The sequence below is a fragment of the Lynx canadensis genome, chromosome B1, assembly GCF_007474595.2.
Source record: "Lynx canadensis isolate LIC74 chromosome B1, mLynCan4.pri.v2, whole genome shotgun sequence".
Lineage (NCBI taxonomy): Eukaryota > Metazoa > Chordata > Mammalia > Carnivora > Felidae > Lynx > Lynx canadensis.
Genome location: NC_044306.2, coordinates 68,936,168 through 68,960,433, shown reverse-complemented (window position 1 = coordinate 68,960,433; position 24,266 = coordinate 68,936,168). Strand labels below are relative to the sequence as shown.

Genomic DNA, 24,266 nt, shown 5'->3' with positions numbered 1-24,266 from the left:
ACGGCCGAGCCCAATAGACGGAGACTAGGAGCGGTGGCGGCGGCGATCGGGCTTCGCAGCGCCCGGACCTGAGCCAGTCGTCCCGACGGCGGCTGCGGCGCCCAAGTGCCGGAGGACTGGGGACGCGGGAGATCCGAGTGCTTCGCGGAGACTCCCGGGCGGCGGCGTGAGCCCCTGAGAGGAGGGGGCGACCCTCCGCGCCGGAGGGGAGAGGAGGCCCCGTCTGCCTGCAGCCTTCCCCTTCTTTACTGTCGCTTGTACCTCCCTAAAAATAACTCAGGCCCGCCGGGGCCAGGAGGAGCCGCCACTGTCCCCGGAGTGGAGCCGGGGGAGGCGTGTCGAGCCAGGCCCGGAGGGAGCCGGGCGCGCCAGGAAGCCTTTCCCGGCTGAGCGGCGAGGAAGAAGAGGAGGAGGAAGGGGAGTTCCCGGTCGCGGAGCGCCCGCAGGGACCCTCCGGGCCGCGGGGCTCGGGAGCTGCGCGCTGCCCGCCCCCTTCGCGCGGCCTCGCTCTCCCGCCGGGTCTCCTGAGCGCCTGTCCCGCGCTCCGGGCCGCCGGGCCCAGCGGAGCCGCCCCCCCGTAGGCCCCGCCGCCGCCGCGGTTTGGCTTATTAGCCGCCGGCGGGCGGGCAGGCGGGCGGAGCGCGCAGGGCGGAGGCAGCGGCTGCTCTGGGCCGGGAGGAGGCCGACGAGGGTGCGGAGCGGCCCCGGCCGGGCCCACGGGGGGAGATGGCGTCCTACGTGGATAACAGCTTCCGCCAAGCGGTGATGAAGAACCCCGCCGAGAGGACCCCCCAGGTGAGACTCGCCGGGACTTGGCTGGATTTGTGCCTCGCAGGCTGCGCCCTTTCCCGTTCCAGTCTCCCCTTCCTGACACGGTTGGCCCCGCGCACCCCACTTCTCGCATTAGGACCCCTAACTTCCCATGGCATTTCATCTCTGTATCTTTTCCCCTGGTCGTCCTGGGTTTATTTTTCCCTCTCCTCGATATTCTCCTTTTCTCTGCCCTCCCCATTACTGACCTTCCCCCTACGTTTGCTAGGCGGAGGAGGGAATTCTCCAATTAGCTTCTCCTCTTCCCAGTGGTACACTAGGGCTTCTGAGTCTCGGGGGGAGGGGGGACTCACCTCCCCGTGGCCAGCTACTCCCGCCGCCCTGGCTGCAGGCCCCTTTCTTTCCCAGGCTTGTGGCCCCCTTTACCTTTAGAGTTCTGTGGTGTTCGGAAAGGTATAGGAAGGAAACTTGTATGGCTCTGCGAAAGACTAATCCGTGTTGACCTTCTGAAGTAAAACATTGGGATGTTTGTGTATTTAGTATTTTGCTTCTTTGAAAAAGGGATGCTGCTTTCCAGTGCAGGGGAAGAAAAGTTGATTAGCTAGCTTAGTGCCTTTGGTTTAAATTGCGGGCATAACTGCAGAGCAGGCATATTCAGATACACCCCCGGAAAGGGCACCCTGCGGATTCTTTTGGTGTTGCACAACCTTGTCAGAATTAGATAAGTTTGTTAACCTTTATACGTTCGTTTACCATCGGGCTTATTTTTCCTTTTTCTTTAAGTGGAGTTGTTGCTGATGGTGTCGGATTTGGTCGCTTCAAGTTGGACTAGAGAGGGGGAAATTGTATAAAAATGTGGTGGTTAGATTTTTTTTTTTTTTTTTTTTTTGCTTTTAGTTGCTGACTGGCTAATGACGCATATTCCTAAGCATTGGGATGGTAACTACAGGGGATCTTGCTGCCAACCCTCTTGTCAAATAAGCCCTTCTGATCCTTGGGACCATCAGACATTTAGGATCTGATGCCTGAAAGAGTTGCTTCGCTGGTTAGGTGTTGGACGCCATCTGTTCATACCCAAATGCTCTCCTTCTCTGATGTTGATTATTATTATTTAATGTGGGGAGAACAGAATAAAATAGAATCTTTCACTGGCTGCCATTGGACAAGGCCCAAGAATGGCACCTGGTACCGTTTCTGATTTTTCATTTTTCCTGATGGAGCCATCACATCTGGGGGATCACAGATCACACATATTTACTAAAAGAGTGGAAGATGTGTGATAATTTTACGAGAATATTCATTTCACTGTGTCTCCGGAAAGTTCCAATTCTAAAGGATTATTTTATCAAAACCAAGCAGTGTCCTGCTTTGATCTTGTCCCTCCCTGGGTGTTGCACTGCCTCCCATGTGCCTTCCTCCTCTACTGTTTGTTTTAAAATTGTCAATTGAACCAGTCTTCTGCATGTGAAAATGCATGTTGTGTGATGGAAAAGCAAATTTCAGTGAGATATGTCAATTCCTTTCAGTGTTTGAAGTGCCAAATGAAATCATACAAGTTGAGAATATTACAACCCAGCAAGGCAAGTTGAGAATATTAGAACCTAGAAAGGCGGGTCAGAAAATGATGTCATAGGCCTTTAGTGGAAATTAGAGGGTGGGGGGTGGGGAGAGTTGTGCCTTTTAGTTGATTAATTAGAATAGCAATGACTTAAAACCTATCAGTTGGGGCGGGGAGGGGGGGCACCAAAGAAGACTGGAAGAGACAAAACCTCCACTGTGAAAGCATGTGGATTGTGCCAAATAAATGAACTGTTAAACTTTCCTCTTCTTGTGCCAGTTGTGTAGAATAGAGTAAAAACTGACCTAGCATAGAACTTGGCCTGATTCAGAAATGGGCCAGTTACTACTAACACTGCAAGATGAAAGCTTCATTGATAATCTGAAAGCACATTTCCCTCCACCAAACCTTCATAGGAAAAGTAAACACAGAGAAAGCTATCAAACATTTTGAACATTAAGTATCAGCCGTATTAACTTTGATGTTCATTTGGTTATTACTAACACAAACGTCATGTTTGCTTATTATTGTGTTAAAGAGAAAGTATCTTGAAATGTGAATGTTTTCCCATCCTTACCTGGCTTGTCAAAAATAATCTTGTAAAAGTTTGATATGTGCCCAAAAGTAAAAAACATGTTTTGATAGAAGGTGCTTTTTATATTGAGTGCTTTGTTAAGGACCGGAAGTTATTTGGTACTATTTTCTCATTCATGCTTGAGAGTTAGACTTTTGTAATATGAAGAAAACAAATGTATTAAATAAACTTGGTATCATGAAAAGAAGGATGTGAATTAGGAAAGTTTTGCTGTCATGCTTCCTTCTGTTTCTCGGCATAGACTTGATAAAGGAGTTCATATGATTCTCGTTACAGGCAAAAGGAAGATGCTATAAAAGAATAGAGGAAATACATAATTTTTTTGTTGTTAAATTCAGGTTTTGTTTTGTTTTAAACCCCACTATCCCAGTTTCTCTCTCAAACTCTTGAAGGCATAGCTTTGTATTTGGGTCAATCAGTTGCCTACAAGTTAATAGTGATGTTACTAACGTAACCTAAGATGTTAACTAGAAGAGAATTTGAGGGTGGGGAGAGTCCCAGTATAAACATAGAGACTGCAAATTAGGGAGCTTTTCCTGCACACCTGAAAAATAGGAACCTATTTAGCCACATCATTAGAGAGGCAGAATGGTAAGGTGAAAAAAAAAAAAAAAGCCACCTGAATTTTTAGCCAAATCATGCATAGATTTAAGAGTCTGTCACTCTTTCATCTGATATTCTGAGAGGATGAAAAAATCTTTGATCCAGTGTGTGTCCCACATTATGTGTCTGGAAACCTGGATAAATTTTAATCAGTGGGGCACTGTATTCTAAATAACCCCTTGAAAATAATGTACACTAAATGTTCTATTGATATTTTTCAGGGCACCTCTGTTGAAAAACAGGACTCTTAAGTAATTGCTTTATTAAACTATTTGGGTTTATGCTTTAATCATTTAAATGAGAAGCTTGGTCACCAAAGCAATTTAGTAAAGTTAAAGATGTAAATAAATTGCAAGCAGCTTTATCCCCCAAGGCTTTAAACAATAAAATGCTTTTTCTAAACCATTTTATTAACTTGTTGAGTTCAGACCCTTTGTAGTTGCTTCTGTAGTGTTTATATGCATGTTTTTAGTTTTTTCAGGTGAGACATCTATTGCCTTATTGTTTTCTTTCAAGATCTAATTTAATGTGTTTTTAGGTAGTTATAAAAGTAATTTTTTAAAATGGTATATGTAAAACAGCCACATCTCATTTCTTCCTAGTTAATATTATTTTGTCCTCACTATTGAAATTTTTTGGGCTCTTGCACCTTTCAATTTAGATGTTAACTCATGAATTTTTCAGCTGAGAGTTCATAACAGTGTTAAGACTTAATTCTTTGCAAAGTCACTTAGTCATTATGAGAGGGCTGAAAAAATACCTTTTGCCCAGAGAACTTTAAATTATGAGAATCTGCACAAAAGAATATCTCTGGTAAATATTTAACTTTTAAATCTAGTGGGAAGAATTGTGTTTATTACAGTTACATTTTCCATTTGAGGTTCTTTTTATCATTGTTTATGAGCAGTTTCATATTTTCATTTGATAACTTACACTTTGATTATATTTTAGCTCATTTCGGGGCTCTAGTAATAAATATTTGGTTCTTATGTAGTTTTTGTTCAAAAAACACAACTAAATGATTTTTGTGCAATTAAAAAAATTTTTTTTTAACGTTTACTTATTTTTGAGAGATAGAGACAGAGCACGAGTGGGGAAGGGGCAGAGAGAGAGGGAGATACAGAATCTGAAGCAGGCTCCAGGTCTGAGCTGTCAGCACAGAGCCCCACGCGGGACTCCAGCTCACGGAGATCATGACCTGAGCTGAAGTTAGACGCTTAACCGACCGAGCCACTCAGGTGCCCCGACTTTTGTGCAATTTTGAAAAGCATGTTTCACTAAGTAATTCGTGTTTGGCCATAGGCATTTACCTTTTCTAACAATGATATTTGAATTTGTAGGTTAAAAAATACACACATTTTTAACTGAAATACTAATTTCAGACTGTATTAGCATGTGACTTTGAATGGGTGAGTACTTAAATTTCTGGTAAAAATTAACATTCTTTTGTAATATTAGTAGAAACTTAGTTGCCTTCACATAAGCTTTTAAACATTTAGTAATTAACAGTTCCATAATTAGCTTTGCATATCTTGGCTGAGGTTCAAAATGAATGTCTCCAACTGCATTGCTGTATGTGGACTGGTTTAATGTAGTTCTTCTCAGACCCTGGGCTTTAACAGAACAGTTACAAAAAATAATAAAATAAAACTAAGAAAAGCAAGAGGACTACTCAGTTGCTAACTTGTTTCATTTTTTCCCTTCAAGAAAGGATGTAAAACAACAAAATAAGCCATAACCTTCTATTATCATTTTATTAAAGTCTTGCCCTTTAATAAGAAAGGGAGGATACACTATCATTCCAAAGCTTAGTTCTTGAAATCAAAAATTCTTTGATTCATAAGAAAACTACCTATTTGTGGTTTTATGGTTTTTAATATTTCTGTGGGTGTGAAAACAACTTTAGGTGGATTTTGTGGGGAGTTAAATGATAACATGAGGTCTACCTTTGGTGATATTTGAAATTCAAGTCACATATAGTAACAGTGGGATATAAATTGACTATCTGAAGTAAGGATATAAAAACCTTTTAAAAACGCAGACTGTGCTTCTTATTTGAAAACTTGTTTTTTAGTTACTTATTTTGTAAAATAAGTTTTATAGGTAAGGAAGAATTGTAATTACCTGAAGTAACTTTGATCTAGACTAGAAAGATAAGGAAATGTGGTGATAGTTCTTTGATATCTGAATTTTATGAGCCATTCCCTCTCCTCACCCTGTTTTTGGCACCAGACAATTCTCTCATCTGTAAATGAGGATAATAGCTTCCTGAGGTTGTTTTGTGGATTAAGTGAAAGAAAATACACTTACTATTTAGTGCAATATCTAATAGTAGTTATCATTATAGCACATTACAAAAAATTTTTTTTAATGTTTATTTTTGAGACAGAGGTAGAGACAGAGCATGAGTGGGGAGGGACAGAGAGGGAGGGAGACACAGAGTCCAAAGCAGGCTCCAGGCTCTGAGCTGTCAGCACAGAGACTGATGTGGGGCTCAAACTCACAAACCATGAGATCATGACCTGAGCTGAAGTCAGAAGCTTAACCAACTGAGCCACTCAGGCGCCCCTCATCGTAGAACATGTTAATGAAATACTTTTTACCAGACCTTGGGAATTCGAAGATGAAATGAGACATCTGTCCCTCAGGTAACTCACCAGTGTATTGTATCTTTTAAGTAGGATGTGATTCATTAGTGCCAGACTGTAGCAGATGTCCTATGCCAAAACTGAAGAGGCTGTGGGCTCTCTGGATGAGATGTCCTGTGCTAACACTGAAGAGGCTGTGAACTTTTTAGACAACCATGTAGTGAGTCTTAGGGTAGTAGGAATTTACCAGTCAGTGGACTAGGGGGCATGCAGGCTATTCCAGACTGACCTGCTGTCATACAAGTAGCACACGTGGTTGTAAGAAAATACGTGTAGGCCTTTGTTCCCTGTGCTTGGAGCCATGGGAATGAATAGGAGGTGGGGAGTTATTTCACTGGAGTGTAGATGGTTGTGGTTGGAAGGGGAGGAGAGGAGACCAAGAATTTTGTTAAAGGCTGATGTCTGTTCTTCAGGCTTGAGGTGGTTGGGAGCTTGATTTACATGGTGGAGATAGAGTAGAATTATTGCAGTAGTAGGATTTGTTGGACAGACTGGCTGAATGAATGTGTGCACATTTATATCAGCTACTAATTGTATCAAACGATGTGCACATGATGCTAGTTACAGCCTAATCACGGCAAATGGTAATGATCAACATTTCCTAATTCATAGGAAAAATTTCTAAGTTGCTAAATTTTTTTTATTAATAAAAATTTTTTTTAACTTATACTTTTTTTCCACCTTAAACTTTGATATCTTCTACATTTTGGAATCTAAGAAAATTTTTTTTTGTTTATTTTATTTATTTTGAGAGAGAGAAAGAGAGCAAGTGGGGAGGGGCACAGAGTGAGGGGGAGACAGAATCCCAAGCAGGCTCTGTGCTGTCAGGGCAGAGCTGACATGGTGCTCGAACCCACGAAGTGTGAGATGACCTGAGCCAAAGTCAAGAATCAGACGCTTAACCAACTGAGCCACCCAGGTGCCCCTCTACCTTCTGGAATCTAATGTAAAATATCTGATTTATCATATGCTGAATAGGTTAGTATTTCTTAATTTGTAATGATGTGGTTTTTAAGCATTCTGTCCTTTGGAAGAGATTAATATCTCAATTTAAGAAGGAAAAATGGATTTATTTATATAAAAATGAACCATTGACTTATGATGGCACAAGGTAATGATTGTAGTAAGTGTTTGAGAACAGTTCCTTACTCCCCATACCATTTTTGTTTCAATAGGTTGATGTTGAGAAGTTAGGTAGGAGAAGCCAGTTATAAGTACATATTATTGCTCTTTTGTAGCATTGTCAGAGATTGAGTTAGTCAAAATATGTATAGTAGTTATAATGTCAGCCTTTATGTGGAGAAAAACAAGCTGATTGCTACTTTATTTAGGCTGTTAGGATTTTATCTTTTCAGGAAAAAAAAAAAAAAACCCTCTGGTCTCACGTGCTAATTAACCACTACTTTACCAAACTGATTACCTTATGTGTTTCTTGTTGTACTCAGGTGTTTCCTTTTCTCCTTCAGTTTGTGAAAGGGTTACCTTTGTGGTCCTGGTGGGCTTAGTTTTTGTGGGGTGGGAAGTTTAGTTCTTGCATTTTAAATTGTCTTGGCTCCACAATTTCTGTGCTTTCACATCCTTAATCATAAAAAGTGTTTTGGAGGAGTTGGCATTTGTGACTTGAAGGGGAACTTTGTTTCGTCATTGGAACTAAACCCTCTTTTTTCTTGCTGTAGTTTCTCATTGCTTGTCTTCTTGCAAGTTGAAAATCATAAATTGTGGGTGTTTAGGATTTCTCAAATACCTTAATATGAGCTAAATGAATTGAAATAAAAATGTATTTTTTTTTTCAAAGTTTATGTATTTTTGGGACAGAGAGAGACAGAGCATGAACGGGGGAGGAGCAGAGAGAGAGGGAGACACAGAATCAGAAACAGGCTCCAGGCTCTGAGCCATCAGCCCAGAGCCTGACGCGGGGCTCGAACTCCCGGACCGCGAGATCGTGACCTGGCTGAAGTCGGACGCTTAACCGACTGCGCCACCCAGGCGCCCCAAAAATGTATATTTTGATCCTATTAACAGTTGGTAGTTTAGTTGACAAACCAACACTCACCATAATAATTGGCCCTTAGCACTTTCCTGTTCTTCTCTAGCTCATGGTATTTGCTGCCACCCAACATAAAAGCTACTAAGAAGAGATGAAACCCTAAAGAAGAATTAGCCATTAGCTGGTTATTCTGAAGAGACCTGGTAGTAACTTTCTGAGAAGCTACCTAGCAACCAGTGGATCTGAAGGGTTGAGGCACACTGATGATTATCTGATTTCTCCTGAGTATTCACTCAAGTAAAAACTCATTATCTTTTTTTTTAAACTTGGTAGTTTCAGATAATTGATTCACATGTAGTTGTAAGAAATAATGCAGAGATCATGTGAACCCTTTACCCAATTTTCTCCATTAACAGCCTTTTGTGCAACTAGAATATCACAACCAAGATATTGGCATTTGCACAGTCTAGATACAGAACAATCCATCACCATAAGAATTCCTCCTGTTGCCCTTGTGTAGACACAATCATTCCCTGACCCTGCCTCTGTCAAGGACTAATCTGTTCTCCATTGGTAAAATTTTGTCATTTAAAAAGTGTTAAATACATGGAATCATACAATATTTGACCTTTGGGATTGGCTTTTTTTCACTCAGCATAATGAAAGCTTATTACCTTTTGGCTAAAATGAATTTCTACTATTGTCATTGAGTGGTTTGAGTTGTGTTCCTGAAATACCAAGGGAGTGGGAGTTAAAGTGGATTTAAATAGTGACAATGATGAGAAAATTCCATGTTAATATGTATAAAATAATAACCAAAGATTATAAGGTCTTGAATGAGCAAGAGTTGTGATGGTATAACCCATTGGGATGTTTCAATACATATAATTTCTTTCCATAAAATTTTTTTTGGGGGGGGGCTCATAATGGAAGTGGTAAATCTAACCATAGCTATCAATGATCCCTCATTAAACAAAACAAAACAACAAACCCTTGATCATCCCTAACTGAAGTGACATTTTTACAATTCAGAAGAAAGTCTAATGAATGTATTTACAAAGGAGTCCCAGTGGTCAGTTTGAACAACAAAACAGAGTTATAACTTCTGAGGGAAAAATATCCATGAGCTCATACCAATATAAGTAAATAATTGAATAAATAGATAAGTGGGGGAGAAGAGATTGCTCTTTGTTACTGTAGAATTCCAATTAAAAAAAGTATTCAGAAAGAATGATGGAAATAGAAAATCACAAGTAGACAAACATCATAATAATTGTTGTAAGCAAGAATCCTCAGTTGATGTCAAAATTAGTGGGTGAAAATATGATGAGAGATATATATCGGATGTCGTCAGAATATTTGCATAGTCTCAAATTATCTCCCCAAGATTAATTAATTAAAAGAGGAAATCAGAGGCTCCTGGGTGGCTCAGTCAGTTAAGCGTTCGACTTCAGCTCAAGTCATAATCTCATGGTTTGTGGGTTCAAGCCCTGCATCAGGCTCTCTGCTGACAGCTCAGAGCCTGGAGCCTCCTTCGGATTCTGTGTCTCCCTCTCTCTCTGCTTCTGTCCCCCTCACGCTCTGTGTCTCTCACTGTCTCTCAAAAATAAGTAAACATTAAAAAAATTTTAAAAAACCAAAAAGCAAAAGGAGAAATCAGTGCTTTTATAGTGAGGAAAACTGGTAGACACTAAGTGAACCAGGTTAATCAAAGTTATGTCACCAGTGCGAAGTAACAAAACTCAACTGAGTAAATTTAAGGATCTAATTGGCTTTATTGAATGGTTCTTGAACCAGGCAGCATCCCATCTAGCAAACAGGAAGGAGCTCCCAGAAGATGTAGAAAATAGAAGGCAGAAGGGAGAAGGGATAATGAAAGCAGATTACTTCATCTTTCTCTGGAGGATGGAAAGGATCTATGTGGCAAGCTACCTCATTGGTGTTGACCAGTTAAGACTAATTATTAAGTCTTGGTTTGGTTACGTGGGTTTAGTGCAAGTGACTCCACTTTGGGCCTGTTGTTTCTTTTTAACCCCAGTAATAAGACATATCATCCAACCTTATGCTACATTGAGAAGGGTACATTTGTGATAGTATTCTTACTAAAAATGCTTCAACCTAAATGTCAGAAAATATCAGGCAAACTCAAATTTTAGGACATTCTACAAAGTAACTGTACAGTGCTCAAAAGCGTCCAGAAATGCTGAAGAATTGTTACGGATTGAGTCTAAGGAAATGTGGTAACTAAATGAGTTGTGAGATTCTGGATTAGATTCTGGACCAGGAAAAAAAAAAAAATGGTACTAGGAAAGTTGGTGAAATTTTATCAGTTAGATAATTTTACTATGGTTATTTTATTTGTTAAATTATGGGAAGCTAGATGAATACATAGGATCTCTGAACTGTTTTTGTCTGACTCTTTTATTCTAAAGTTATTTCAAAATTAAGTTAAAAAAAGGCATAGCTTTTGGAGTTTTATTGTGACTCTGATAAGGGGCCTCAAATTAAGATACTTTGGAAAATCATCTTTTTCCTGATTAATGACTTAATCTTATTGAAGAGCCTGGTCCTTTCTAGCTAAATATTTTGTGTGCTTTGGACCATTAATGATGTGGGTGAAGCAATATATTAGTTGGAAGAAATTTAAAGTGCACATACACACTAACGGATAAGTGGACAAGAAGAGCTGAAATAAGTTTTTAACTGTTCACCTTTATTCCTATCTGAATCTTGTAGATATTCACAAAATGCCATATATTTTACCAGTTTTGAATGTTTCATAATCCTGAATTTTAGTGACTTTGTACATTTGGTATAAGAAAAAACGTAGGAAATAAAATATTCCATGTACATTAAGTACAATAGAAAAGAAATTGTGGTAGTAGCTTAAGGAAATGAGTCTAGGTGAAATTAAGGTTGTAGATTCTCTCCTTTCTCTTTTCCTTTCCTGTGAATGTAAAAATTATCTAAATTATTACTTTTGGTGGGCATGAGGGGGTGGAGCGAAGGAAGAGGCAAGGGTGTGTTTAAGATGGTCAGAGGCACTATTACTAGTATGGAGGTGATAATACTATCTAAGCTGAATGTGGTCTGTACTTTCAGTACTTTTTAGGACTTTTTGTATTAGAATAAAAAAAAGGAATTTCTTTTAAATCAGTTCAAAGTAGAAATATCTTTACAAAAAAATTTATTCATATGTACACCTTTGTATTTCAGTTATAAAGCCAACTTCTGCCATCCATCCCCTTTCCCAGCCCTCTTCTCCTTCAATTAGCCACTTACTTTTCCTATTTATTGTGGTAAATACTGGAGAATGCATGCTGTATTTGTATATTAAGTACTTTTTTTTTTCTTCTGAAAAAAACTGGCACTGGAAGATTGGATTAAAAATATGGCACCTAATATTTGAGATAACTACAAATAAATTATAAGTCTGAAATTATTTACTATTTTTAATTATAAAGATATAAACCACTTAGTTTCTGTATTTTAAGAGTTTTTATGTTTGATGTTTTCAGTAATAAATTACATTTGAGGGCACAAGTGAAAAAGAAAAGAGTTGACCGGGCTTTAAAGTAACTAAAGTCTTCAAAATAAAAAATGTGAAAATATGTAGGTGTAGGCTAAACCTATTTATTTTAACATTCATTGAGTTCTGTATATATAACTGTATTATTCAAGCTATGATATGTTATGCAGTCTTGCAAACTCTTGTTTCTTTTAAGCTCATTCAAATTTATTAGAAAATACGTGGTGAAGTTAGAAATATTTGGCCATCTCAGTTACATTACTTATTGTATTAAGAAACTGCTTCATCAAATGTGTACATTTCCAAACAACCAGAGAGGAGTTTTAAAAAGTTAAGAGTTTAAAATAATGAAATGCAGTAGCATAAAAAGCCAAGAATTGAGGTAAGGAGAATTTGACTGCCTTTCAGTTTTGTTCCTAATCTCCATTCATGTAGAGCTGGAAGAAATTGAGGAGCAAACTTGAGGGGGCAAATTTCATCTGCATACCTGTCCCTTGTCTTTCTATTTAGGAGACCACAAACTTCTTTTAGAGGCAGACAATGTAGGACCCAAAAGTTCATTCCAGCATGAATCTCCAAATCCAATGATTGGGATGAATGGGAATTCCTATCTTGATTCCATTTTCTTTGGTATGGTTTAAATCTATGTCACACAGAGAAAACTCTGTGTGGGAGGTAACATGGTAAAGTCATTTTTCTTTAGAAGTCCTTGTTCCCACTTTATGTATTCTGGGCTGGCTATTTTCCTTTGTACTTATACATTTATATCTTTAACTGTATTCACAGAATAGTTGTTCTGAGTTCAGTTAGTGTTATTTCCTTCATGTGACCTAGTCCTTATGTATGATCTTGGATTTTGATGTCAAACTCCTTTGTGGTCCGGGGCTGGTTACCTAACTTTAATGGGTTTCAGACCTTTGGATTTAATGGACTATTAAAATTTCATAAAACACTGGGGCACTGACATTGATTTGTCACTTATTTTGCCAGCTAAGCATGTTAAAATGAATGTAAACTTGTTCTCCACTATTCCTATTTCATAAAAGAAAGGACATTTTGATATAAAAATAGAAAATCACAGAATAAATTAATTTAAGCTTTGTTTTATTATGTTACGGTTTTGTCAAGGATTGATGAAAGTTTTACCTTCATCAAGGATTGATGGGTGTGTATGGTAATATTACCTCATATTGTGAAGATTAAATGTGTTCATGTATATTAAAGTTCTTTGACAGTGACCTGGCTGAAGTCGGACGCTTAACCGACTGCGCCACCCAGGCGCCCCTAGGCTTATATTTCTAAATTAGTTACTCTTGTTTCAAATTTACTCCATTTTTAAAATTTCAGAAATTTTCATTTTTTAATGTGCTCCATTTGTGTGTCTTATATTACTACGTGTAGTAATACTTTGTTGTTTTTCTGTGACTTTAAGGCTACAATTGTCATTCCTCCCAGAAGTTGAGTCATCACTTTATACATACATATACATTTGTATACAAAACATTTGTAAAAGATAGCTGTTTAGTTTTCTGTACTTTGTTGAGTCCATACGTCTGTCATAAACATGTCTTTAAGAAAAATGGTTTGACATTGAATGTTATACAAGACTAGTTTTGACACTAAAACTTCAAGTATGCAAGGTGTCCTGCCTTAGTGCAATTGTGTTTAGTTATGGGCTTTTTATGGTAGCATTCAAGATTTATATAGATAAATGGTGCTTATGTGTAGTGAGGTCAGTTAAACAATTTGCTATCAGGAGCTAATGACTAGAAATGTTATTGGAAAGAGTCGTGGTTATTTGTCATTTAAAAATAGTGTGTGTTTTCATAAGTTACTTGTTTGAGGTGGGTGAGGTGGAGTGTAATGTCTGAAATTGGAGTCTGAGTTAGGACCCTGATTTCATTTAAACTGGATTAGCTTGCACTGTATCTATCAACCTCACTAGAGAGCTTACTGGTCAGGGACTTAACTATCCATCTTTCAAGCTCAGGACTTGGCATACTCCTTGGTGCAGAATTGGAGCTAATAAATATTTAATGACTTGATCTTTCTTTCCTGAGAGTTTGAGATACAGGGGGGAAAGTAATTAAATTCTTCCATATTAATAACAAGTTGAATAAGAGCTTGAAAAGGAGAAATAATTTTTGGTTCAGTTTCTGTAACACGTAAGTCCTCCTTTTTTATAGCAACATGTCCTTTGTGGGACAAAGTTATTTTTATTGAGTATCAGGCAGTTGCCTCCCTGTGAGACATCACTTTGGTGTTAATATTTTAAACTGTCATTTGCATGGTGTTTTCATTGGCATTTAGCAGAGAGTATAAATTTTTTCTCTGGGTTCCTGGGACACTTTGTCCTATTATGCAAATTTATTACTTTGAGATTTTTGATTATTGTCAGGAACAGTAATTTAAATTAATGACAGACCCAAGTTACAAAATTAAATTCAATTCTAGTATCTAGGGCTAATTTTCTGACTGTTACTAAGTAGAGATTCTAGCCTTGACCCATTTTAATAGATAAGACCATTTTTTAATTGTAGAATGACTTATATGCTAATATATTAACTTAAGAGGTGGTGTTAGGAATAGATTAAATATACTCTATTGAAATCTTACTCAACTTACTGATTACATATAAAACTCTAAGAAAAAGTAAGCTGTTAGAAAATTTATCCTAAGTAAACTTGTTGTAGATTTTTAGCAAGAGACATTACTTAAATACATAGAGGAGTGTTTAACTTTCACTTCACTGTCTTCAGCTTTTCACCAGTACTTTATTTTTAATTTTGACATGTAACTTCTTCATGGAAGATGATATGATTTCTGGAGTATCTGGAAGGCCTCTAATCCTTAGAATGATTCCCTTACCTTCTGATGATGCCTAAAGTGACAGAGAGAGAGAGAGAGAGAGAGAGAGAGAGAGAGAGAGAGAGGTGTTAGGAAAACATATCAGTATTGGTTCTTGGTATTGAGTGGAACCTTAGATCATTGTCCCACAGACCTGTAGATGGGCCCTGGGAAGCTTCTGAGGGGCCTTTGCAGAGGCCTGGAGATCTAGCCTAGCTTGCACACTTAAGTTTTTATTAGAAAAAGGAGATTCACTACTAAAAAAAAATGTTGAAAATCTCTGATCTAGTTTGGACTCCTGAATAGAGGAAATAAACAAGAGTAGTTCAGTGAATTTCTCCATGTCAACAGAGAGAGAGCCAGCAAGCTCAAAAATTTAATCCTCTGCATCAGGGTGAGCAAACTATTGCCCTTGGACCAAATTCAACCCATAGCCTGTTTTTCTGTGTAAAGTTTTATTGGAACACAGCCATTCTCATTCTTTACATATTGTCTGTGGCTGTTTTCGTGTTATAGAGGCTGAGTCGAGTAGCTGACAGAGACTATGTGGCCTGCAAAGCCTGAAGCATTTTACTGTCTGGCTCTTTACAGAAAAAGTTTGCCCTTTCCCTTAGACTTTCATCTATGTGAAAATGCAGATACTTTTGGAAGTGTGAGTGTGGGGTGATTATTCAGTACTGCTATCAGTTAAACCTCTGAGAAGTGGAAAGTTCCTTTTTAATATTTGATAGGGTGAGGAGTGGACCAAACTTTGCTATGAGAGTGTATTTTATAATTTTGAGGGGCTCTTTCTATTAATATAGCAATATCATCAGCAAAATTTTGTCTTTATTTCTAATTAGATGCCTTAGATTTAAGTGTGTGTGTTTTGTCTGACGAGTATTAGATAACCACAGAGTTCTTTAGGAGTTGTTTATAATGTAGTTCTGAGCAGATTCAATTAAATGATTAGGTTTCCTGTATGGTCTGCTCTACAGCTTAGAGAACTTCAGAATGAAGATGGGCTAGAAATATATATTGATTTGGTCAGAACATTAAGTCACCTGACTGTGATTTTTCTTTCTCATTTAGTATTATTTTAACTCAGCATTTGTTTATCTGTACAGTGATTTTTAGGAAATGTCAGTAAATTGCTTGAACTCTTTAGTGATTACAGTTATGAATGTTACAGTTACTATTCCATAGTCTATTATTAGTCAATTTATTTTTTTTAAATTTTTGTTTAAAAATTTTTTTAATGTTTTTATTTATTTTTGAGAGAGAGATCAAGAGAGAGAGAGGGAGAGAGAGAACAAGTGGGAGGAAGGCAGAGAGAAAGGGAGACACAGAATCCGAGGCAGGATCCAGGCTCTGAGCTGTCAGCACACCCCGATTTGGGGCTTGAACCCACAGACTGTGAGATCATGACCTGAGCTGTAGTCAGATGCTTAACTGACTGAACCACCCAGATGCCCCTATTATTAGTCAATTTGTAAAATGAAAAACTTCAGGAACTTTTTGAAGAGTCACCCCCCATATTGTAAATTATTTTTCTTGGCACATGTCATATATTTTTAATTCTTGTTTATTTCAAGGTAAGATGACTTTATGGAAGTTTTGTTTTTTGTTTAACAGAAAACAAATTTTTTACCATAGAAATAAATGCTGTACTATTAATGAATGAAGTTGATGGAAATGAAGGAAATGAAATGAAACATTGATTTTCAGTTCTGTTAATCCATGAGCTTTGTGTTCTATTTCTTAAACACCTTTGTAAATAAATAAATTATGTTAGACCTTTATTTTGCCGACTATACCTGTAAAAACTTACGAACCATTCCAGTTGAGTACTTAGAAAGTTAACTGCTTGAGAGGTAAATTTACTCACTGATTCTTAGCGAGGTTATTTTCTGTTTGTGATGGAACATTTATTTTATTTTATTTTTAAAAAATTTTTTTTCAACGTTTATTTATTTTTGGGACAGAGAGAGACAGAGCATGAACGGGGGAGGGGCAGAGAGAGAGGGAGACACAGAATCGGAACCAGGCTCCAGGCTCTGAGCCATCAGCCCAGAGCCCGATGCGGGGCTCGAACTCACGGACCGCGAGATCGTGACCTGGCTGAAGTCGGACGCTTAACCGACTGTGCCACCCAGGCGCCCCAGTGTGATGGAACATTTAATTACATGTTTCACTTTTGTTATACTGAAAGTGTTAATTCCTTTATATTTTGCATATACTGTATAAGAAGTATCTTGCTGACTGCCTCAGTGGTTACAAAAATGTGTGTTTCGCTGCCTTCTGGTTGGCTTACAGGCTTGAAGGATTGAATCATGCTAGGTTAAGAATTTCTAGTGTGTTCCATATGCGGTGGGGAATCACTGGAGGCTTTTGAATCCAGGCAGTGAGTCAGGATAGTGCTTGAAGACAAACAATTCTGTAGTGTTAGGATGAATGAGAAAGTCATGGAGGACAGGAAAGGCATACCCTTCAACTAGACTGGTTGCACTTGATCAGACATTATGTGGGGATGGATCTCCATCAGTTTGGAGTGAAACGACCAACTTGGGAGAGGATGAGGGACCAACAGTGGCTCAGGACTATGCTCGAAATCAGTGACTGTATTATTTTATTTTTTGTGACTGTTCTGAATGATCAATTATGGTGTAAGAGCAAGATACATGACTGTTTTTGTATTTATATTAGGAGTATGTTAAGAGTAATGTCTTACTAATTTAGCACTGTGTGTTAACTATACTGAAAATCAAAACAAGACAGAACAACTACAAAAAAGGAATAACATCTTACAGTCCATTGACTGTAGACTGTGGGGATAAAGTAAATGAGAAAGTTTGATTTGTCAGGAAAGCCAAAGAGGAGTTTGAAGAGCGGTAGGGACATGGAATATGGGTTCTTATTTATTTTATCTTTTTTGGGTGTGTGTGTGTGTGTGTGTGTAGCATTAAACACATTAAGTTTTTCTTTCCTGGATTGTCTCTTGGGCCCTCAGTGAGAACTTGCAACTGGTTTTAGGGCTCGCTCAAGGATTCCGTATGTCTTCTATACCTGCAAGCCTGTAATCATTTTGTTGAAGAGGTATCTTTATGCAGAGGAGTGAAGAGGAGGAACTCCCCCCCCACCCTAGTTTCACTATTATTTAAAACAGCAAAAACGAAGCTTACTTTGTCAGTCTCATATTTTTTTCTTCCTACGTATAGCCACACAAGGACTAGGACTTTTAATCATTCTAATAAAGTATCTCTTGGTGATCTTTACAAATGGACTCTGAAAGGAGAAAAGAATTTATATTCCATAATAGTATTATTAGCATAACTGTTTATAAAATGTCTTAGAGACACTGGGTATAATATGTATTATTTTGTTTATCTGTTAGTGTTCACCCAATATGGTTTTTATGAGCCCTACAGTTTCACTCCTGGGAAGGATATATTTTTGTCTCAGTTTTGTCTAGGGGGTTTTGTCTAGGTTGTTTTCAGTTTTCCAGCCTAACTTTTTGGAAACTATGTCTGTGGTCTTTTTCTAGGTTTTCAAGAAATCTGGTGGTAGTTCTAATAAAATTTTCTTCCTGAATTTGTTGTTAAAAAGACAAAACAAAGTGAAATGATTGAATTCTTTAAGCCTGTCACATATGTCAGGCCCTGTACCTGGCGCATGCTGTGTGCTCCATTAAGAAACTTTGTGTCCTACTCAAAGATACCCTAATTTACATTTAATTTGCAGCCAAGAATTGTTTTATGGCTGTTTTATCTTATTTTATTTTTATTTATTTTTATTTTTTCTTATTTTAAATGGCTGTAGGCATATTATCTAAACCTTGAAATTGGTTTAGAGATACAACTGTTTACTTTTTATTAAGTTGTTTACCTTTCTCTGTCTCTGCATCCAAACAGAAACTAGCATGGGTTTATGATCTTTCCTCTTTGTAGTGTGCTATGGCATTGTCTTTAGTAGCTGTTAACTTCTTGGCAACTACACAAATAATTTTTAAATAATTAGTTAATATAGCTTGTACATTTATGGTAATAAATTACATCAGTGTGTATAAAGAAAAGAGGCTATTCCTGTGGGATATGGGGGGTTATAAGTGAAATTACTTAGTTGAGAGTTTTTGCTCTAATCTGGTTTAGGAGGAAGATACCTCTCCAAATTTGTAACAGTGTCTTGCAGTGTTTAGTGAAACTTTGTCGAAAATGCTAATGAAACATTGTTACAAAGTATAGAGTCTTAGAATGCCTCACTCCAAATAAAAATGTTTCCAGTGTTTACTCTCCTTCAGCTACTTTTCCTTAGAGGATAATCAATTATTATCCCTTCAGATATTACCTCAGTTATTTTTGAAAACAATTAATGCAGTCTTCTGAAATGGTCAAAAAGTAATTTAAAACTTCAAGCATATTATATGGTATTTTGTGCATTTCTACTTGTGATTTTTTTTTTTTAAAGGGAGTAGATGTCAAACCTATTGAATCACTTTTCAAGAAAACAACACCTACTCTCAAATTGGTTACAATAAAATACAAAATAGCATGGAGAAAAGAGAAAAAAAAGTAGCATCTCCAATAACTCTTTGAAAGTTTGATGGAAAGCAGTCCATAATTCTCGTCAAGTTAGATGAAATTTTTTAGGAAAAATAAGAAAGATCTTACCCATAAAATCTGGGCCTTAAAAGGCGGCCTTTTGTATAACTTACAGTTTTCTTTATGTATGAGTAGGCTAACTGACTTGCTGCAAAATGTCATTTACCCTATTTTTGCCCATGGCTTAAAAAAAAAGTGCCTAATCCCTAAAAATATTTACACACTTACATGCCATGCTTCTTCTTCTTCCTTTCTACTTTTAGGCTAGGTCCTAATTTCCATTTCTCTTCATTTTTATTTTTCTCAGTTGGTTATAAGATTAAAGGTACGAGAAGAGAAATGCTGTTTTGGACTATTTACTTAGGATGGTGTTTTAGAGGAAAAAAAACCCTAAGGCCTCATTTCTCATCGTCAAGTAGAACCCATTCATGTGGATGGTAATTGTCAAGAATGATACTTGTAACCACAAAGAACAATAATCTTGCATTATCTTCTGGGTAAACTGCTCATATGTTTGAAGTAATTCTGTAAAAAGCAAACCGTGGAGTTTGGGAAAGAAAACATTAGTTTGTTTTCCTTTACAGTTCTTCTTTCCATTCCAACTGCCATCCTTCTCAGGCCTTATCAGTGGTGTACAAGTAAAGCTTTTGATTTCCTCCCTTTTTACCCATGTTAATAGCTCTTCACTTAATGCTACTCTCCTACACACGTATCTATTCTGGCCACTTAAGGACTAATTCAAAGTTTTTCCTCCTTCATGAAGCTTTTTCTGGTCACTTGGGCAAGAGGCTGAATTTTTCTTTATGGGATTTTTAATGTTTTTAGCTTGTGAATTTCTTTAAGGCATTTATCTTCTGGTAATTCATAATTATTAGCTGTACACATTTTTTTTTTTAATGTTTGTTTATTTTGAGAGAGAGCAGGGGAGGGGCAGAGAGAGAGGGAGACCAAAGATCTGAAGCAGACTGTCCTGACAGCAGAGAGCCCAGTGCATGCAGTCTCTGAGAACCACAGGATCATGACCGGAGCTGAAGTCTAACCCTTAACTGACTGAACCACCCAGCCCTAGCTGTACACACCTTATCGCCTCTTTAAAAAAAAAAAAAAAAAAAATCATTTATTTTTGAGACAGAGACAGAGCGTGAACAGGGGAGGAGCAGAGAGAGAGGGAGACACGGAATCTGAAACAGGCTCCAGGCTCTGAGCTGTCAGCACAGAGCCCGACGTGGGGCTCGAACTCACGGACCATGAGATCATGACCTGAGCCGAAGTTGGACGCTTAACCGACCAAGCCACCCAGGCACCCCCCCAAAAAATTTTTTTTAACATTTATTTATTTTTGAGAAAGAGAGAGAGAGCACACGCCAATAAGGGGCAGAGAGAGAGGGAGACCCAGAATCTGAAGCAGGCTCTAGGCTCCGAGTTGTCAGCCAGAGCCTGATGCAGGGCTCAAACCCACGAACCGTGAGGTGAGATCATGACCTGAGCCGAAGTCTAGCATTCCACCGACTGAGCCACCCAGGCACCCCTTATCTCCTTTTTTAAACTGCAAAATTCCTTAAAGGTGAAATCTTATTGACGTTTGTGTTTCCATGGTGTTTTGTAAGACCTTAGCATTTCATAAATACTTTAATATATGAAGTGTGTGTCAGACATTCTTGTAACAATTCAGTGAGTAGTACTGATGGGGCACAACCCAATCTGGTACAGTTTTTAAAATTCAGCTCTTAGAAAATGATTTTTATTTCGTTGTAACATAATTCAGGTTTTTGATTATCTTAAGACTGTGCCCAAATGATTCTTAGAATTGCCTGGTTAGGTGATAGTGCTTCAAATTTTACTTAGTCACCATGACGTGTCAGGCACAGAAGCAAGTCAAATGTAAAACCTGAATTCTAGGCATGACATTATGAATTCCTAAGTCCTGGACTTCAGTTTGTTGCCTTGGATTATATTTGGGTATGTATCCATTTACTTTCACTGGATTCCGAACTTTGTTTTATACATTTGCCTTTTAACCTTCCTTAAGTTAGAGCAACACTATTTTACATTACTTATTCAGTCTCTTTAAGACCCAAGAAGAAAAAAAAAAAAGAGAATATAAAAATAATAATGAGAGTATTATTATTACTTGGCATTGATGTCACTCTAATGATGCCCCTCATTTTGGGGTCTGTAATTCTAATGAGGAAGAGTAGCTGGGAAAGAAGGATGGGTGTTACACTAATCTCTGATTCTGTGTGTGACCTTGGTAACTTTCACTTGACCTTAGTTTCCTGGGATGTAAAATAGGATACACTGTCTGCCTAGCCTATTATTCAGGGTGGTTGTAAAGCTTAAATGAGTATAATATATGAGAAAGTACTTCATAAGTGGAAAAGTCTATGCTATGTAAGGCATTACTATCGCTGACAGAGCAAAAGTATTAGTGCCAGTAGAAATTGTGAGCCATTTATAAAGATAATAGACTAAGATCCTTTTAATATTTGGCTAGCAGCATTTATAGAAATATAACTCTTTTTGGTGTGTGTAAGGTAATAAAACCATGTTTTCAAATTATTTCTTTATTTGGTTGTCCAGGTTAATGCTTCTCCAGATCATTTTAGAGTTTTGTAAGGAGCTTTTCTTCGTTAAAGTATTTTCGGGCTTCAAAGAACTATTACGTAAAAACTCATCTACACCAATGTACCTCACATAGTTTTGATCATTTTGAATAAACAAGATGAACACAAAATTCTTCACTTTCAAGAGTGCTCGAAAGTGGCAAAGTCTTTCCATGTGTGTAACATGTGCATATGTTCTATTCTAAGGGTGTTTATCAGAATATAATTTTTGGAGTAAATTTTTGTAATTACATGTTATGAATGGATACAATTTTCTTTTTTGATTGGTGAAATCTGTCATCATTTTGTATTTAAATTTGAATGCTGTTTGAACTTAGTCATATAGCCAGAAACTTGCATAATAGGGAGAAGAATGTGGAATAGAGATCTCATGACGGTCTTTGAGGCATTTGAAGAGGAATTTGAATTACTTTCAAAATATAAACATTCAAATTCAAAGATACAACAGTAAATGGATATATTCCTGTATCTTTAAGTAGCAGTTGCTTTTCAAATGTAGCCCTTTTGAAAGTGCCCTATTAGCTGTTTCAGTTGCCTGTCAATGTAATAATATATAAATACCTTGAGTTGTGTTGTTTGCTCTTCATTTTATACGTGGGGAGAACATAACTCAGAACTGCTGAGAAAAGATATAGAAAAGTAATTGATATTTATTAAGTGTCAGTGATGTGCTAGAAAGTCAACTAGGTGTTCTCTAAATTTTTTTAGTTTTTTAAAAAACATCAACCCAATTAAGCCGGAGGTGCTGGCTTCAGTTTACCAGTGAGGAAACTTGAGATTCAAACAGGTTAAGTAATTTGCTTAAGGACACAGAACTGTCTGATTTCAAAGTCCATATTGGTTTTTCACTTTACTGTAAGTAAAGTATGGTAATACTGGATGTAACTCTCTGTATTATTGTAATAAGGACTTTTCCAAGATGCAGTTCTGATTTGCTTAGGATTTATTTTTTTTATTCACAGTGCTTCAGTAGATTACTTACACTTTAGAGATGGGCTTCAGCTATTAAAATTTTATTTTTTAAAACAATTGAAGATACTAGAGGTATCTTATAACATCTAATATTTATTGGTTGTTAATTTTGTTAGCAGACACTGTGTTAAGGATGTAAGTAAATTATTATCTTGATGTCCTCTGACTGTCCTCTGACTTGATGTCCTTCTTCTGTTTGCAATTGGTTTTTTGGTTCTTAGCTTGTTTTGTTGTTGTTGTCATTTTTTAAATAGTCAAGTGTTGGAGATTTTTGCCAGTTAAAGAGAAATGTTAGTGATAAGTCTAGTTAAGAGTTCTTTGGTTTTTGGAATAGGCTAGCTGGAGGCCTTTCAAGTTTGTTCTGTATTGGGGAAAGTAACCAAGGTCTAATCAGCAGAAACACAACCAGACATCTGCTGGTTTGTCAGAATCACAGAATTGGCATGCCTCTCTATTTCCATTGCTTATGAAGTTTCAACATGGAATTACTTTAATATTTAGCCTTTTTGTGTAGGAACATAGCTGGGAGGCTCCATTGTCAGTGCTGTAAAAAAAAAGCCAGGGGAAATGTTTGGGAGATTGCTACCAGGGACCAGATTTGAATGGGTTTTAGTCTTTGACGCTTAACAGTTTGTGGGGTAAAACATCCCTGGCACTTCTGCTTTCCTAACTGTGGCCGTGAGGAGGGTCTTAGGTTGTAAGTGAACTTGCTGTGTGGCCACACTGATCAGAGAAAGGGTAATTGGACTATAATTTGACCAAAAGTGAGAAACAGTTATTCAAATATGCTGAAAATTCATTCATAAGACTCTATCTTGCACAGGTATACTTTAAGTTATCTGAAGTTATCTAGGACTATACTTCACAATTTCAACTACAAAAGGAAGGACAGACTGCTGGATTGGGAATGTGAAATTTCCAGGATTCTTAAGTGCTTCTGAAATCCTAAAATAATTCCTCCAGATGCTCTAGTTGTGTTGAGTGTGTATCTGTGTTTAAATGATGTTTTTGAGTCATTCGTTTTCCCAGGACACGTGTCACTGTGTCTGTGGCAGGAAGTCCTATTTGTTTCTCATTGGCTCTCATAAGACATGGAAAATATCCCTACTTTAGGGATAGAAGAGTGCAACACTCCAGGACAGAAAGGTAGAGGGTTTTCAAAGGTGTAACAAGTTCTTGACTTTTTTTTTAAATCTGAGTTTTCTCATTTACTCCTCTTTTTAAAAAAAATATACTTTTCCCTTCCAAAACATTTTCTGTTCTTTCTTATACTCCTTATTTTCTTCTATTTTTGTGGGACACTGGAGTCAAAAAGAAAGGTTAAGTACATAGTCTCCTATGTGGATTGCTCATTATCTTCTGGTAATTGAAAGTTAACTTGCATTTTAATTGCACATGATAATGTTTTCTGTCTCTGGAATGTTTTTAGTGTTCCAAAAGTGTTTATAATTTGTACTTAAACTATATATTTTTAAAATCAGTGTTTTCAATATTATTTAGGTTTTTTTTTCTTTTCTTTTTTTTTTTTTTTTGCATGGCTCATACATCAAAAAGT

The 24,266-nt window shown here is 37.4% G+C and overlaps 1 protein-coding gene across 6 annotated transcripts in view; it reads left to right on the top strand.

The window, feature by feature from the left end:
* Window positions 1–665: 665 nt before the first annotated feature.
* Window positions 666–24,266, top strand: part of RAPGEF2 (Rap guanine nucleotide exchange factor 2) — a 247,027-nt gene continuing 223,426 nt past the window's right edge. For all 6 annotated transcript variants that reach the window (XM_030312818.1, XM_030312814.1, XM_030312815.1 and 3 more), the window contains exon 1: window positions 666–795. In XM_030312818.1, the coding sequence (XP_030168678.1) occupies window positions 727–795 (69 nt within the window). In that variant the 5' untranslated portion in view covers window positions 666–726. The remainder of the gene's footprint in view (window positions 796–24,266) is intronic.